Below are 13,776 nucleotides of genomic sequence, written 5' to 3'. Positions count from 1 at the left end.
CTTTACTCAAGTACAAGACCTGAGTACTTCTACTTTACTCAAGTACAAGATCTGAGTACTTCTACTTTTACTCAAAGAACAAAAACAAGATCTGAGTACTTCTACTTTAGTCAGGTACAAGACCTGAGTACTTCTACTTTACTCAAGTACAAGACCTGAGTACTTCTACTTTACTCAAGTACAAGATCTGAGTACTTCTACTTTACTCAAGTACAAGATCTGAGTACTTCTACTTTACTCAAATACAAGACCTGAGTACTTCTACTTTTACTCAAGTACAAGACCTGAGTACTTCTACTTTTACTGAAGTACAAGACCTGAGTACTTCTACTTTACTCAAGTACAAGATCTGAGTACTTCTACTTTAACTCAAGAACAAGATCTGAGTACTTCTACTTTACTCAAGTACAAGATCTGAGTACTTCTACTTTAGTCAGGTACAAGACCTGAGTACTTCTACTTTACTCAAGTACAAGACCTGAGTACTTCTACTTTACTCAAGTACAAGATCTGAGTACTTCTACTTTTACTCAAGAACAAGATCTGAGTACTTCTACTTTACTCAAGTACAAGATCTGAGTACTTCTACTTTACTCAAGTACAAGACCTGAGTACTTCTACTTTACTCAGGTACAAGATCTGAGTACTTCTACTTTAGTCAGTACAAGACCTGAGTACTTCTACTTTACTCAAGTACAAGACCTGAGTACTTCTACTTTACTCAAGTACAAGATCTGAGTACTTCTACTTTACTCAAGTACAAGATCTGAGTACTTCTACTTTACTCAAATACAAGACCTGAGTACTTCTACTTTACTCAAGTACAAGACCTGAGTACTTCTACTTTTACTGAAGTACAAGACCTGAGTACTTCTACTTTACTCAAGTACAAGACTGAGTACTTCTACTTTACTCAAGTACAAGATCTGAGTACTTCTACTTTACTCAAGTACAAGATCTGAGTACTTCTACTTTACTCAAGTACAAGATCTGAGTACTTCTACTTTACTCAAGTACAAGACCTGAGTACTTCTACTTTACTGAAGTACAAGATCTGAGTACTTCTACTTTACTCAAGTACAAGATCTGAGTACTTCTACTTTACTCAAGTACAAGATCTGAGTACTTCTACTTTACTCAAGTACAAGATCTGAGTACTTCTACTTTACTCAAATACAAGACCTGAGTACTTCTACTTTACTCAAGTACAAGATCTAAGTACTTCTACTTTACTCAAGTACAAGACCTGAGTACTTCTACTTTACTGAAGTACAAGATCTGAGTACTTCTTCTTTACTCAAGTACAAGATCTGAGTACTTCTACTTTACTCAAGTACAAGATCTGAGTACTTCTACTTTACTCAAGTACAAGACCTGAGTACTTCTACTTTACTCAAGTACAAGATCTGAGTACTTCTACTTTAACTCAAGTACAAGATCTAAGTACTTCTACTTTACTCAAGTACAAGATCTGAGTACTTCTACTTTAACTCAAGTACAAGATCTAAGTACTTCTACTTTACTCAAGTACAAGATCTGAGTACTTCTACTTTAACTCAAGTACAAGAACTGAGTACTTCTACTTTACTCAAGTACAAGATCTGAGTACTTCTACTTTAACTCAAGTACAAGATCTAAGTACCTCTTCCACCACAATTGGGAGATAGTGAAGTAAAAATAAGTTTCTGTACCTATTAAGGAAGTGACTGCAGTACCACAGGAAGTGACTGCAGTACCACAGGAAGTGACTCCAGTACCACAGGAAGTGACTGCAGTACCACAGGAAGTGTTGATTAATGTTCTGTTAGTATAAGTGAGGTCCAGTTACGTGCCTGACTCTGAACAGTAGTTATGGTACCCTGAAGCCCATACCTCTTTACTTTCACTTCAGAAGCCAATGGTTCTTTGGACGTGCTTTTGGTTGTTAGGGTAAATGGGTCTGTGGTTAACACAAGCTGAAGAGATTTTCATTCTGCGACATAACATACGTCGGTAAATCTGAATCCCTGTTTTCGTCCCACAGAGGGGAAATTTAAAGACCCCGCCGGTGATTGTCTGAAGCTTCTGTGCTTCCTGTGCTATTCCCTTACAGTGTGTTGTATAGTTGTCAGCGCATGTCTATGGTCCGCAAAGGCTAAAATCCCTGTGTTCCAACATTTTTACCTCATTATTTTGTCCCGTTTAATTACATGAAATCATTTTATTCTCTGTTACATTATTTTATTTATGCATCTTATTTGTATTGAAAAAAACAACAGATGGAACTTTAGAGTTTGAGCTTATTCTTACATTTATAAAATAACATCAAGCTCTCTTTTTGTGCCGCGCCTCCAGCGTGTATCCGTGTGTGTGTGTGTGTGTGTGTGTGTGTGTGTGTGTGTGTGTGTGTGTGTGTGTGTGTGTGTGTGTGTGTGTGTGTGTGTGTGTGTGTGTGTGTGTTCAGTGGGCTAAATCCAGATTAAGATCAAAGAAAATCCCTGGAGCTAAAAATACTGAAAAAGACGGAGTAGTGTTTGATGTGATGCTGAGAGCGTCCAGCAGGGGGCAGAGTGTCCTCAGGACTCACTCAGGGGTCAAAGGTCACAGACTCAGATCTTTATCCATTTCAGTTTTTATTTGTTTTGGTGCTCACAGGTTAGCATTACATCATAGTGTAAATATGTCATTAGGGAACAAAACAATAAACTGCAGCATGTGTGTGTGTGTGTGTGTGTGTGTGTGTGTGTGTGTGTGTGTGTGTGTGTGTGTGTGTGTGTGTGTGTGTGTGTGTGTGTATGAGGCTGACTGGCAGTGAATGTAGGGATTACTTTTGGGTTGTTATTGTTTGTTGAAAATCATGACACCCAGTCCCTGAAAACTCACCGAGGCTTTTATTGTGAAAATCCTCACCTTACATCAGTCCATCCTAGCTTCTGTAGTATATCTTGATGCTGATACTTTGGAACTCAAGTGAAAAGTGAAAACTATGACTTGTTGCTGAGTATTTATAAACCGTGGAATGACTTCTTTAAGGACACAATCATTCTGTCCTCTCTGTACCTGAGACTCTGCACTCTGTGTGTTCCTGCAGAAAGTGAAAACAGCATCACAATGAGAGGAGGCTGTGTGTGTGTGTGTGTGTGTGTGTGTGTGTGTGTGTGTGTGTGTGTGTGTGTGTGTGTGTGTGTGTGTGTGTGTGTGTGTGTGTGTGTTTGTGTGTGTGGGGGGGGGTCTGTAAGTTGTTGCATGCTGCAGCCTGATGGCGTCTCCTGGCAACCAACACAAAGTCCATTCAGCCGGGAAGGGGGGGGGCAGGGTTGTGGTTCCAAAAAAGTGTCCAACGCCAAAAACCAAAGAGTCCAGACCCGGCAGCACTGGAGAAACATAACACATCTTCTACTGCTGCATTGTGGGTAATGTAGTTGCCAGGAACAGAACATCTCAGCTGAGGGAGTTTTTTCAATGTGATCGAAACACTCTTAAGGACGTTCCTTCTTTCACACGTCTTTAAACGTTTCTGAGGACTCATTACTTTCTCTTTCTCCCTCTGTGTTTCCCAGAAGGCGTACAGCATCCACCAGGAGCCTCCGGGGAAACACCCGAAAGGCAAAGGTAAGCATCTCCCTCTGTGGCTACTGTCAGGCAGCAGAGGTGCACTCTGGGACTCTTTAAAGTAGAGACGCTACATACTGATATACACCTGAACATCAGCAGGAGAGGACTCTTTAAAGTAGAGACACTACATACTGATATACACCTGAACATCAGCAGGAGAGGACTCTTTAAAGTAGAGACTCTACATACTGATATACACCTGAACATCAGCAGGAGAGGACTCTTTAAAGTAGAGACACTACATACTGATATACACCTGAACATCAGCAGGAGAGGACTCTTTAAAGTAGAGACTCTACATACTGATACACACCTGAACATCAGCAGGAGAGGACTCTTTAAAGTAGAGACTCTACATACTGATATACACCTGAACATCAGCAGGAGAGGACTCTTTAAAGTAGAGACTCTACATACTGATATACACCTGAACATCAGCAGGAGAGGACTCTTTAAAGTAGAGACACTACATACTGATATACACCTGAACATCAGCAGGAGAGGACTCTTTAAAGTAGAGACTCTACATACTGATATACACCTGAACATCAGCAGGAGAGGACTCTTTAAAGTAGAGACACTACATACTGATATACACCTGAACATCAGCAGGAGAGGACTCTTTAAAGTAGAGACGCTACATACTGATATACACCTGAACATCAGCAGGAGAGGACTCTTTAAAGTAGAGACGCTACATACTGATATACACCTGAACATCAGCAGGAGAGGACTCTTTAAAGTAGAGACACTACATACTGATATACACCTGAACATCAGCAGGAGAGGACTCTTTAAAGTAGAGACTCTACATACTGATATACACCTGAACATCAGCAGGAGAGGACTCTTTAAAGTAAAGACACTACATACTGATATACACCTGAACATCAGCAGGAGAGGACTCTTTAAAGTAGAGACACTACATACTGATATACACCTGAACATCAGCAGGAGAGGACTCTTTAAAGTAGAGACACTACATACTGATATACTCCTGAACATCAGCAGGAGAGGACTCTTTAAAGTAGAGACACTACATACTGATATACACCTGAACATCAGCAGGAGAGGACTCTTTAAAGTAGAGACTCTACATACTGATATACACCTGAACATCAGCAGGAGAGGACTCTTTAAAGTAGAGACGCTACATACTGATATACACCTGAACATCAGCAGGAGAGGACTCTTTAAAGTAGAGACGCTACATACTGATATACACCTGAACATCAGCAGGAGAGGACTCTTTAAAGTAGAGACGCTACATACTGATATACACCTGAACATCAGCAGGAGAGGACTCTTTAAAGTAGAGACGCTACATACTGATATACACCTGAACATCAGCAGGAGAGGACTCTTTAAAGTAGAGACACTACATACTGATATACACCTGAACATCAGCAGGAGATGACTCTTTAAAGTAGAGACTCTACATACTGATATACACCTGAACATCAGCAGGAGAGGACTCTTTAAAGTAAAGACACTACATACTGATATACACCTGAACATCAGCAGGAGAGGACTCTTTAAAGTAGAGACGCTACATACTGATATACACCTGAACATCAGCAGGAGAGGACTCTTTAAAGTAGAGACACTACATACTGATATACACCTGAACATCAGCAGGAGAGGACTCTTTAAAGTAGAGACACTACATACTGATATACACCTGAACATCAGCAGGAGAGGACTCTTTAAAGTAGAGACACTACATACTGATATACACCTGAACATCAACAGGAGAGGACTCTTTAAAGTAGAGACACTACATACTGATATACACCTGAACATCAGCAGGAGAGGACTCTTTAAAGTAGAGACACTACATACTGATATACACCTGAACATCAGCAGGAGAGGACTCTTTAAAGTAGAGACACTACATACTGATATACTCCTGAACATCAGCAGGAGAGGACTCTTTAAAGTAGAGACTCTACATACTGATATACACCTGAACATCAGCAGGAGAGGACTCTTTAAAGTAGAGACTCTACATACTGATATACACCTGAACATCAGCAGGAGAGGACTCTTTAAAGTAGAGACTCTACATACTGATATACACCTGAACATCAGCAGGAGAGGACTCTTTAAAGTAGAGACGCTACATACTGATATACACCTGAACATCAGCAGGAGAGGACTCTTTAAAGTAGAGACTCTACATACTGATATACACCTGAACATCAGCAGGAGAGGACTCTTTAAAGTACAGACTTTACATACTGATATACACCTGAACATCAGCAGGAGAGGACTCTTTAAAGTAGAGACTCTACATACTGATATACACCTGAACATCAGCAGGAGAGGACTCTTTAAAGTAGAGACGCTACATACTGATATACACCTGAACATCAACAGGAGAGGACTCTTTAAAGTAGAGACTCTACATACTGATATACACCTGAACATCAGCAGGAGAGGACTCTTTAAAGTAGAGACTCTACATACTGATATACACCTGAACATCAGCAGGAGAGGACTCTTTAAAGTAGAGACTCTACACACTGATATACACCTGAACATCAGCAGGAGAGGACTCTTTAAAGTAGAGACACTACATACTGATATACACCTGATCATCAGCAGGAGAAACTGCTGGTGCATTGTGGGAAATGTAGTTGCCAAAGGAAGAATGTATCAGCTGAAGCAATCAGGTTTTTATTTCAAACAGCGTGGGAAAGGCTGAGAGCAGGTTAGAGACACAAAAAGGAGGAGGAGGAGGAGGAGGAGGAGGAGGAGGAGGAGGAGGAGGAGGAGGAGCTCCTACAGAGAGGAGGAAGGATTCAGGCTGTGGCGGTCTGGATCTTTATACATACAGTCTATGGTCTGGATCAGATGGAGGGGGGTCTGCAGAGCTCCGGGGAGGGGATGGTGAAGTCCGGTAAGAGAGGAGGAGACCAGGAGTCATTTACTCTCTGGTGGACATTTTAAATACAGATATATTCATGTTGTTTACTTGGTGTACAGAAAAGATGGTTTTGCTCTGTTTGTGCGGGATTTCTGCCCAAACACTTTATAAAACTACTTAAAATAGATGTTGAAAAATGTTTGAATAGACAGATAAGAAGTAAAGAAAGGATTTAAGAAAGAAACTATCATTCTTCAACAGATAAAGAGAGGAGATAAACCAAATGTTCAAATATAGTTTCACTGTTATCTATAAAATGATATGCTCATATATTAAGGAACAAATGACTTCAATCAACACTTTGTATTCGTTCAAACCTGACAGCGGTATTTGATTATCGTTTGCATCAAATAACTCGAGATATTTGATGAGGACTTTTTATTTTTTCTCCTAATTCAATATTAACGAAGACAATAATGAACCAGTCAAACAGAATCCGTGGAAGGGAAGGCTGTGGTGCTTTCACTGACACTATTAAAAGAAGAGCTTTAAAACCACGGTTCGAGTCCTGCTTCAAACACACACTGACCGAGAACGCCCGGGACCTCCGACCGTGGAGCCGGCTCCTCTCATTGGAACTGTTTGAGGGTCTGCATGTTTTCTCACATCTGATGAATCATTGAAGCGTTGAGTCATGTGTCGGAGAGCAGCCTGGGGAGCGTAGGATGATGAAGATGAAGATGAAGATGTGGAAGATGTTGGCAGAGAACCTGATGAGTGGGAGGACCAACGTCCCGCACTCAGATTGTTACGCAATCAGAAGAAGAATTAAAGCAATCTGGAGGAAAAAAGACCAGCGGTGAGTCCTGGTTTTACTGGTTATTCTCTGGTGTTTTAGTCCTGGTTTTACTGGTTATTCTCTGGTGTTTTAGTCCTGGTTTTACTGGTTATTCTCTGGTGTTATAGTCCTGGTTTTACTGGTTATTCTCTGGTGTTTTAGTCCTGGTTTTACTGGTTATTCTCTGGTGTTATAGTCCTGGTTTTACTGGTTATTCTCTGGTGTTTTAGTCCTGGTTTTACTGGTTATTCTCTGGTGTTTTAGTCCTGGTTTTACTGGTTATTCTCTGGTGTTTTAGTCCTGGTTTTACTGGTTATTCTCTGGTGTTTTAGTCCTGGTTTTACTGGTTATTCTCTGGTGTTATAGTCCTGGTTTTACTGGTTATTCTCTGGTGTTTTAGTCCTGGTTTTACTGGTTATTCTCTGGTGTTATAGTCCTGGTTTTACTGGTTATTCTCTGGTGTTATAGTCCTGGTTTTACTGGTTATTCTCTGGTGTTATAGTCCTGGTTTTACTGGTTATTCTCTGGTGTTTTAGTCCTGGTTTTACTGGTTATTCTCTGGTGTTATAGTCCTGGTTTTACTGGTTATTCTCTGGTGTTTTAGTCCTGGTTTTACTGGTTATTCTCTGGTGTTTTAGTCCTGGTTTTACTGGTTATTCTCTGGTGTTTTAGTCCTGGTTTTACTGGTTATTCTCTGGTGTTTTAGTCCTGGTTTTACTGGTTATTCTCTGGTGTTTTAGTCCTGGTTTTACTGGTTATTCTCTGGTGTTTTAGTCCTGGTTTTACTGGTTATTCTCTGGTGTTTTAGTCCTGGTTTTACTGGTTATTCTCTGGTGTTATAGTCCTGGTTTTACTGGTTATTCTCTGGTGTTATAGTCCTGGTTTTACTGGTTATTCTCTGGTGTTATAGTCCTGGTTTTACTGGTTATTCTCTGGTGTTTTAGTCCTGGTTTTACTGGTTATTCTCTGGTGTTATAGTCCTGGTTTTACTGGTTATTCTCTGGTGTTTTAGTCCTGGTTTTACTGGTTATTCTCTGGTGTTTTAGTCCTGGTTTTACTGGTTATTCTCTGGTGTTTTAGTCCTGGTTTTACTGGTTATTCTCTGGTGTTTTAGTCCTGGTTTTACTGGTTATTCTCTGGTGTTATAGTCCTGGTTTTACTGGTTATTCTCTGGTGTTTTAGTCCTGGTTTTACTGGTTATTCTCTGGTGTTTTAGTCCTGGTTTTACTGGTTATTCTCTGGTGTTATAGTCCTGGTTTTACTGGTTATTCTCTGGTGTTTTTAGTCCTGGTTTTACTGGTTATTCTCTGGTGTTATAGTCCTGGTTTTACTGGTTATTCTCTGGTGTTTTAGTCCTGGTTTTACTGGTTATTCTCTGGTGTTTTAGTCCTGGTTTTACTGGTTATTCTCTGGTGTTTTAGTCCTGGTTTTACTGGTTATTCTCTGGTGTTTTAGTCCTGGTTTACTGGTTATTCTCTGGTGTTTTAGTCCTGGTTTTACTGGTTATTCTCTGGTGTTTTAGTCCTGGTTTTACTGGTATCTCTGGTGTTTTAGTCCTGGTTTTACTGGTTATTCTCTGGTGTTATAGTCCTGGTTTTACTGGTTATTCTCTGGTGTTTTAGTCCTGGTTTTACTGGTTATTCTCTGGTGTTTTAGTCAGAAAGATGGTTATTGCTCTGTTTTGTCCGGATTTTGCCCAACCTTTATAACTACTTATTTAGATGTTGAATGTTATACGTAGTAGTAAACAAAGGATTTAAGAAAGAAATTCATTCTTCAGAAAAGAGGGAGATTAACCAAAGTCAAATTGGTTTCTACTGTTATCTATAAAATGATAAGTTATATTAAGACAAATGACTTAATAACACTTTGTATTCGTTCAAACCTGACGCGGTATTTGATTATGTTTGCATCAATACTCGGTATTTTGGGGACTTTTAGTCTTTTTCTCTTATTCCAATGTTAGTAGACATAATGACCAGTCAAACAGAATCGTGGGTAAGGGAAGGCTGTGGTGCTTTCATGACCTATTAAAAGGGCTTTTAAAACACGGTTGAGTTGCTTCAACAACTGACGATGTAAGCGGGACCTGCGACGTGGAGCGGCTCCTTCTCATTGGACTGTTTGAGGGTCTGCATGTTTTCTTCACTCTGATGAATCTATGAAGGTCTGGTTATGTGTCGGTAGAGCTGCTGGGGAGCGTAGGATATGAATGTAATGGTGAAGATGTGAGTTTTACTGGTTATTCTCTGGTGTTATAGTCCTGGTTTTACTGGTTATTCTCTGGTGTTTTAGTCCTGGTTTTACTGGTTATTCTCTGGTGTTTAGTCCTGGTTTTACTGGTTATTCTCTGGTGTTTTAGTCCTGGTTTTACTGGTTATTCTCTGGTGTTTTAGTCCTGGTTTTACTGGTTATTCTCTGGTGTTTTAGTCCTGGTTTTACTGGTTATTCTCTGGTGTTTTAGTCCTGGTTTTACTGGTTATTCTCTGGTGTTTTAGTCCTGGTTTTACTGGTTATTCTCTGGTGTTTTAGTCCTGGTTTTACTGGTTATTCTCTGGTGTTTTAGTCCTGGTTTTACTGGTTTATTCTCTGGTGTTATAGTCCTGGTTTTACTGGTTATTCTCTGGTGTTTTAGTCCTGGTTTTACTGGTTATTCTCTGGTGTTTTAGTCCTGGTTTTACTGGTTATTCTCTGGTGTTTTAGTCCTGGTTTTACTGGTTATTCTCTGGTGTTTTAGTCCTGGTTTTACTGGTTATTCTCTGGTGTTTTAGTCCTGGTTTTACTGGTTATTCTCTGGTGTTTTAGTCCTGGTTTTACTGGTTATTCTCTGGTGTTTTAGTCCTGGTTTTACTGGTTATTCTCTGGTGTTATAGTCCTGGTTTTACTGGTTATTCTCTGGTGTTTTAGTCCTGGTTTTACTGGTTATTCTCTGGTGTTTTAGTCCTGGTTTTACTGGTTATTCTCTGGTGTTTTAGTCCTGGTTTTACTGGTTATTCTCTGGTGTTTTAGTCCTGGTTTTACTGGTTATTCTCTGGTGTTTTAGTCCTGGTTTTACTGGTTATTCTCTGGTGTTTTAGTCCTGGTTTTACTGGTTATTCTCTGGTGTTTTAGTCCTGGTTTTACTGGTTATTCTCTGGTGTTATAGTCCTGGTTTTACTGGTTATTCTCTGGTGTTTTAGTCCTGGTTTTACTGGTTATTCTCTGGTGTTTTAGTCCTGGTTTTACTGGTTATTCTCTGGTGTTTTAGTCCTGGTTTTACTGGTTATTCTCTGGTGTTATAGTCCTGGTTTTACTGGTTATTCTCTGGTGTTTTAGTCCTGGTTTTACTGGTTATTCTCTGGTGTTTTAGTCCTGGTTTTACTGGTTATTCTCTGGTGTTATAGTCCTGGTTTTACTGGTTATTCTCTGGTGTTTTAGTCCTGGTTTTACTGGTTATTCTCTGGTGTTTTAGTCCTGGTTTTACTGGTTATTCTCTGGTGTTTTAGTCCTGGTTTTACTGGTTATTCTCTGGTGTTTTAGTCCTGGTTTTACTGGTTATTCTCTGGTGTTTTAGTCCTGGTTTTACTGGTTATTCTCTGGTGTTTTAGTCCTGGTTTTACTGGTTATTCTCTGGTGTTTTAGTCCTGGTTTTACTGGTTATTCTCTGGTGTTTTAGTCCTGGTTTTACTGGTTATTCTCTGGTGTTTTAGTCCTGGTTTTACTGGTTATTCTCTGGTGTTTTAGTCCTGGTTTTACTGGTTATTCTCTGGTGTTTTAGTCCTGGTTTTACTGGTTATTCTCTGGTGTTTTAGTCCTGGTTTTACTGGTTATTCTCTGGTGTTATAGTCCTGGTTTTACTGGTTATTCTCTGGTGTTTTAGTCCTGGTTTTACTGGTTATTCTCTGGTGTTTTAGTCCTGGTTTTACTGGTTATTCTCTGGTGTTTTAGTCCTGGTTTTACTGGTTATTCTCTGGTGTTTTAGTCCTGGTTTTACTGGTTATTCTCTGGTGTTTTAGTCCTGGTTTTACTGGTTATTCTCTGGTGTTTTAGTCCTGGTTTTACTGGTTATTCTCTGGTGTTTTAGTCCTGGTTTTACTGGTTATTCTCTGGTGTTTTAGTCCTGGTTTTACTGGTTATTCTCTGGTGTTTTAGTCCTGGTTTTACTGGTTATTCTCTGGTGTTTTAGTCCTGGTTTTACTGGTTATTCTCTGGTGTTTTAGTCCTGGTTTTACTGGTTATTCTCTGGTGTTATAGTCCTGGTTTTACTGGTTATTCTCTGGTGTTTTAGTCCTGGTTTTACTGGTTATTCTCTGGTGTTTTAGTCCTGGTTTTACTGGTTATTCTCTGGTGTTTTAGTCCTGGTTTTACTGGTTATTCTCTGGTGTTTTAGTCCTGGTTTTACTGGTTATTCTCTGGTGTTTTAGTCCTGGTTTTACTGGTTATTCTCTGGTGTTTTAGTCCTGGTTTTACTGGTTATTCTCTGGTGTTTTAGTCCTGGTTTTACTGGTTATTCTCTGGTGTTTTAGTCCTGGTTTTACTGGTTATTCTCTGGTGTTTTAGTCCTGGTTTTACTGGTTATTCTCTGGTGTTTTAGTCCTGGTTTTACTGGTTATTCTCTGGTGTTTTAGTCCTGGTTTTACTGGTTATTCTCTGGTGTTATAGTCCTGGTTTTACTGGTTATTCTCTGGTGTTATAGTCCTGGTTTTACTGGTTATTCTCTGGTGTTATAGTCCTGGTTTTACTGGTTATTCTCTGGTGTTATAGTCCTGGTTTTACTGGTTATTCTCTGGTGTTATAGTCCTGGTTTTACTGGTTATTCTCTGGTGTTATAGTCCTGGTTTTACTGGTTATTCTCTGGTGTTTTAGTCCTGGTTTTACTGGTTATTCTCTGGTGTTTTAGTCCTGGTTTTACTGGTTATTCTCTGGTGTTATAGTCCTGGTTTTACTGGTTATTCTCTGGTGTTTTAGTCCTGGTTTTACTGGTTATTCTCTGGTGTTTTAGTCCTGGTTTTACTGGTTATTCTCTGGTGTTATAGTCCTGGTTTTACTGGTTATTCTCTGGTGTTATAGTCCTGGTTTTACTGGTTATTCTCTGGTGTTATAGTCCTGGTTTTACTGGTTATTCTCTGGTGTTATAGTCCTGGTTTTACTGGTTATTCTCTGGTGTTTTAGTCCTGGTTTTACTGGTTATTCTCTGGTGTTTTAGTCCTGGTTTTACTGGTTATTCTCTGGTGTTTTAGTCCTGGTTTTACTGGTTATTCTCTGGTGTTTTAGTCCTGGTTTTACTGGTTATTCTCTGGTGTTTTAGTCCTGGTTTTACTGGTTATTCTCTGGTGTTTTAGTCCTGGTTTTACTGGTTATTCTCTGGTGTTTTAGTCCTGGTTTTACTGGTTATTCTCTGGTGTTTTAGTCCTGGTTTTACTGGTTATTCTCTGGTGTTTTAGTCCTGGTTTTACTGGTTATTCTCTGGTGTTTTAGTCCTGGTTTTACTGGTTATTCTCTGGTGTTTTAGTCCTGGTTTTACTGGTTATTCTCTGGTGTTTTAGTCCTGGTTTTACTGGTTATTCTCTGGTGTTTTAGTCCTGGTTTTACTGGTTATTCTCTGGTGTTTTAGTCCTGGTTTTACTGGTTATTCTCTGGTGTTATAGTCCTGGTTTTACTGGTTATTCTCTGGTGTTTTAGTCCTGGTTTTACTGGTTATTCTCTGGTGTTTTAGTCCTGGTTTTACTGGTTATTCTCTGGTGTTATAGTCCTGGTTTTACTGGTTATTCTCTGGTGTTATAGTCCTGGTTTTACTGGTTATTCTCTGGTGTTTTAGTCCTGGTTTTACTGGTTATTCTCTGGTGTTTTAGTCCTGGTTTTACTGGTTATTCTCTGGTGTTTTAGTCCTGGTTTTACTGGTTATTCTCTGGTGTTATAGTCCTGGTTTTACTGGTTATTCTCTGGTGTTATAGTCCTGGTTTTACTGGTTATTCTCTGGTGTTTTAGTCCTGGTTTTACTGGTTATTCTCTGGTGTTATAGTCCTGGTTTTACTGGTTATTCTCTGGTGTTATAGTCCTGGTTTTACTGGTTATTCTCTGGTGTTTTAGTCCTGGTTTTACTGGTTATTCTCTGGTGTTTTAGTCCTGGCTTTACTGGTTATTCTCTGGTGTTTTAGTCCTGGTTTTACTGGTTATTCTCTGGTGTTTTAGTCCTGGTTAACTGGTTATTCTCTGGTGTTTTAGTCCTGGTTTTACTGGTTATTCTCTGGTGTTTTAGTCCTGGTTAACTGGTTATTCTCTGGTGTTTTGGTCCTGGTTAACTGGTTTATTTTTCTGGGTTTTTAGTCCTACTGGTTGAAGCAGGGCAGGTATTCTGAGCTGATGGGTGTCTATTCGGTTCAGAGTCTCTTGCAACATGTATCTGACCCTCAGGTTGTTTGAGAGGAGCCAGACTTTAACCTGCTGAGTTTGAACAGTTATCTCTCGGTGGTTCCTCTACAAACATTAAGTCTGT

At 39.7% G+C, this 13,776-nt stretch overlaps 1 protein-coding gene across 1 annotated transcript in view; it reads left to right on the top strand.

Moving 5' to 3' along the window:
- The first annotated feature begins 6,419 nt into the window (after positions 1-6,419).
- The window catches only part of LOC134882954 (protein FAM107B-like), a 14,227-nt gene continuing 6,870 nt past the window's right edge, over positions 6,420-13,776 (top strand). The window contains exon 1 of the mRNA XM_063910992.1: positions 6,420-6,496. Within this exon, the coding sequence (XP_063767062.1) occupies positions 6,451-6,496 (46 nt within the window). The 5' untranslated portion in view covers positions 6,420-6,450. The remainder of the gene's footprint in view (positions 6,497-13,776) is intronic.

Source organism: Eleginops maclovinus, chromosome 20 (assembly GCF_036324505.1).
Source record: "Eleginops maclovinus isolate JMC-PN-2008 ecotype Puerto Natales chromosome 20, JC_Emac_rtc_rv5, whole genome shotgun sequence".
In the NCBI taxonomy this organism is placed as follows: domain Eukaryota; kingdom Metazoa; phylum Chordata; class Actinopteri; order Perciformes; family Eleginopidae; genus Eleginops; species Eleginops maclovinus.
This window is presented reverse-complemented; position numbering and strand designations above follow the sequence as displayed.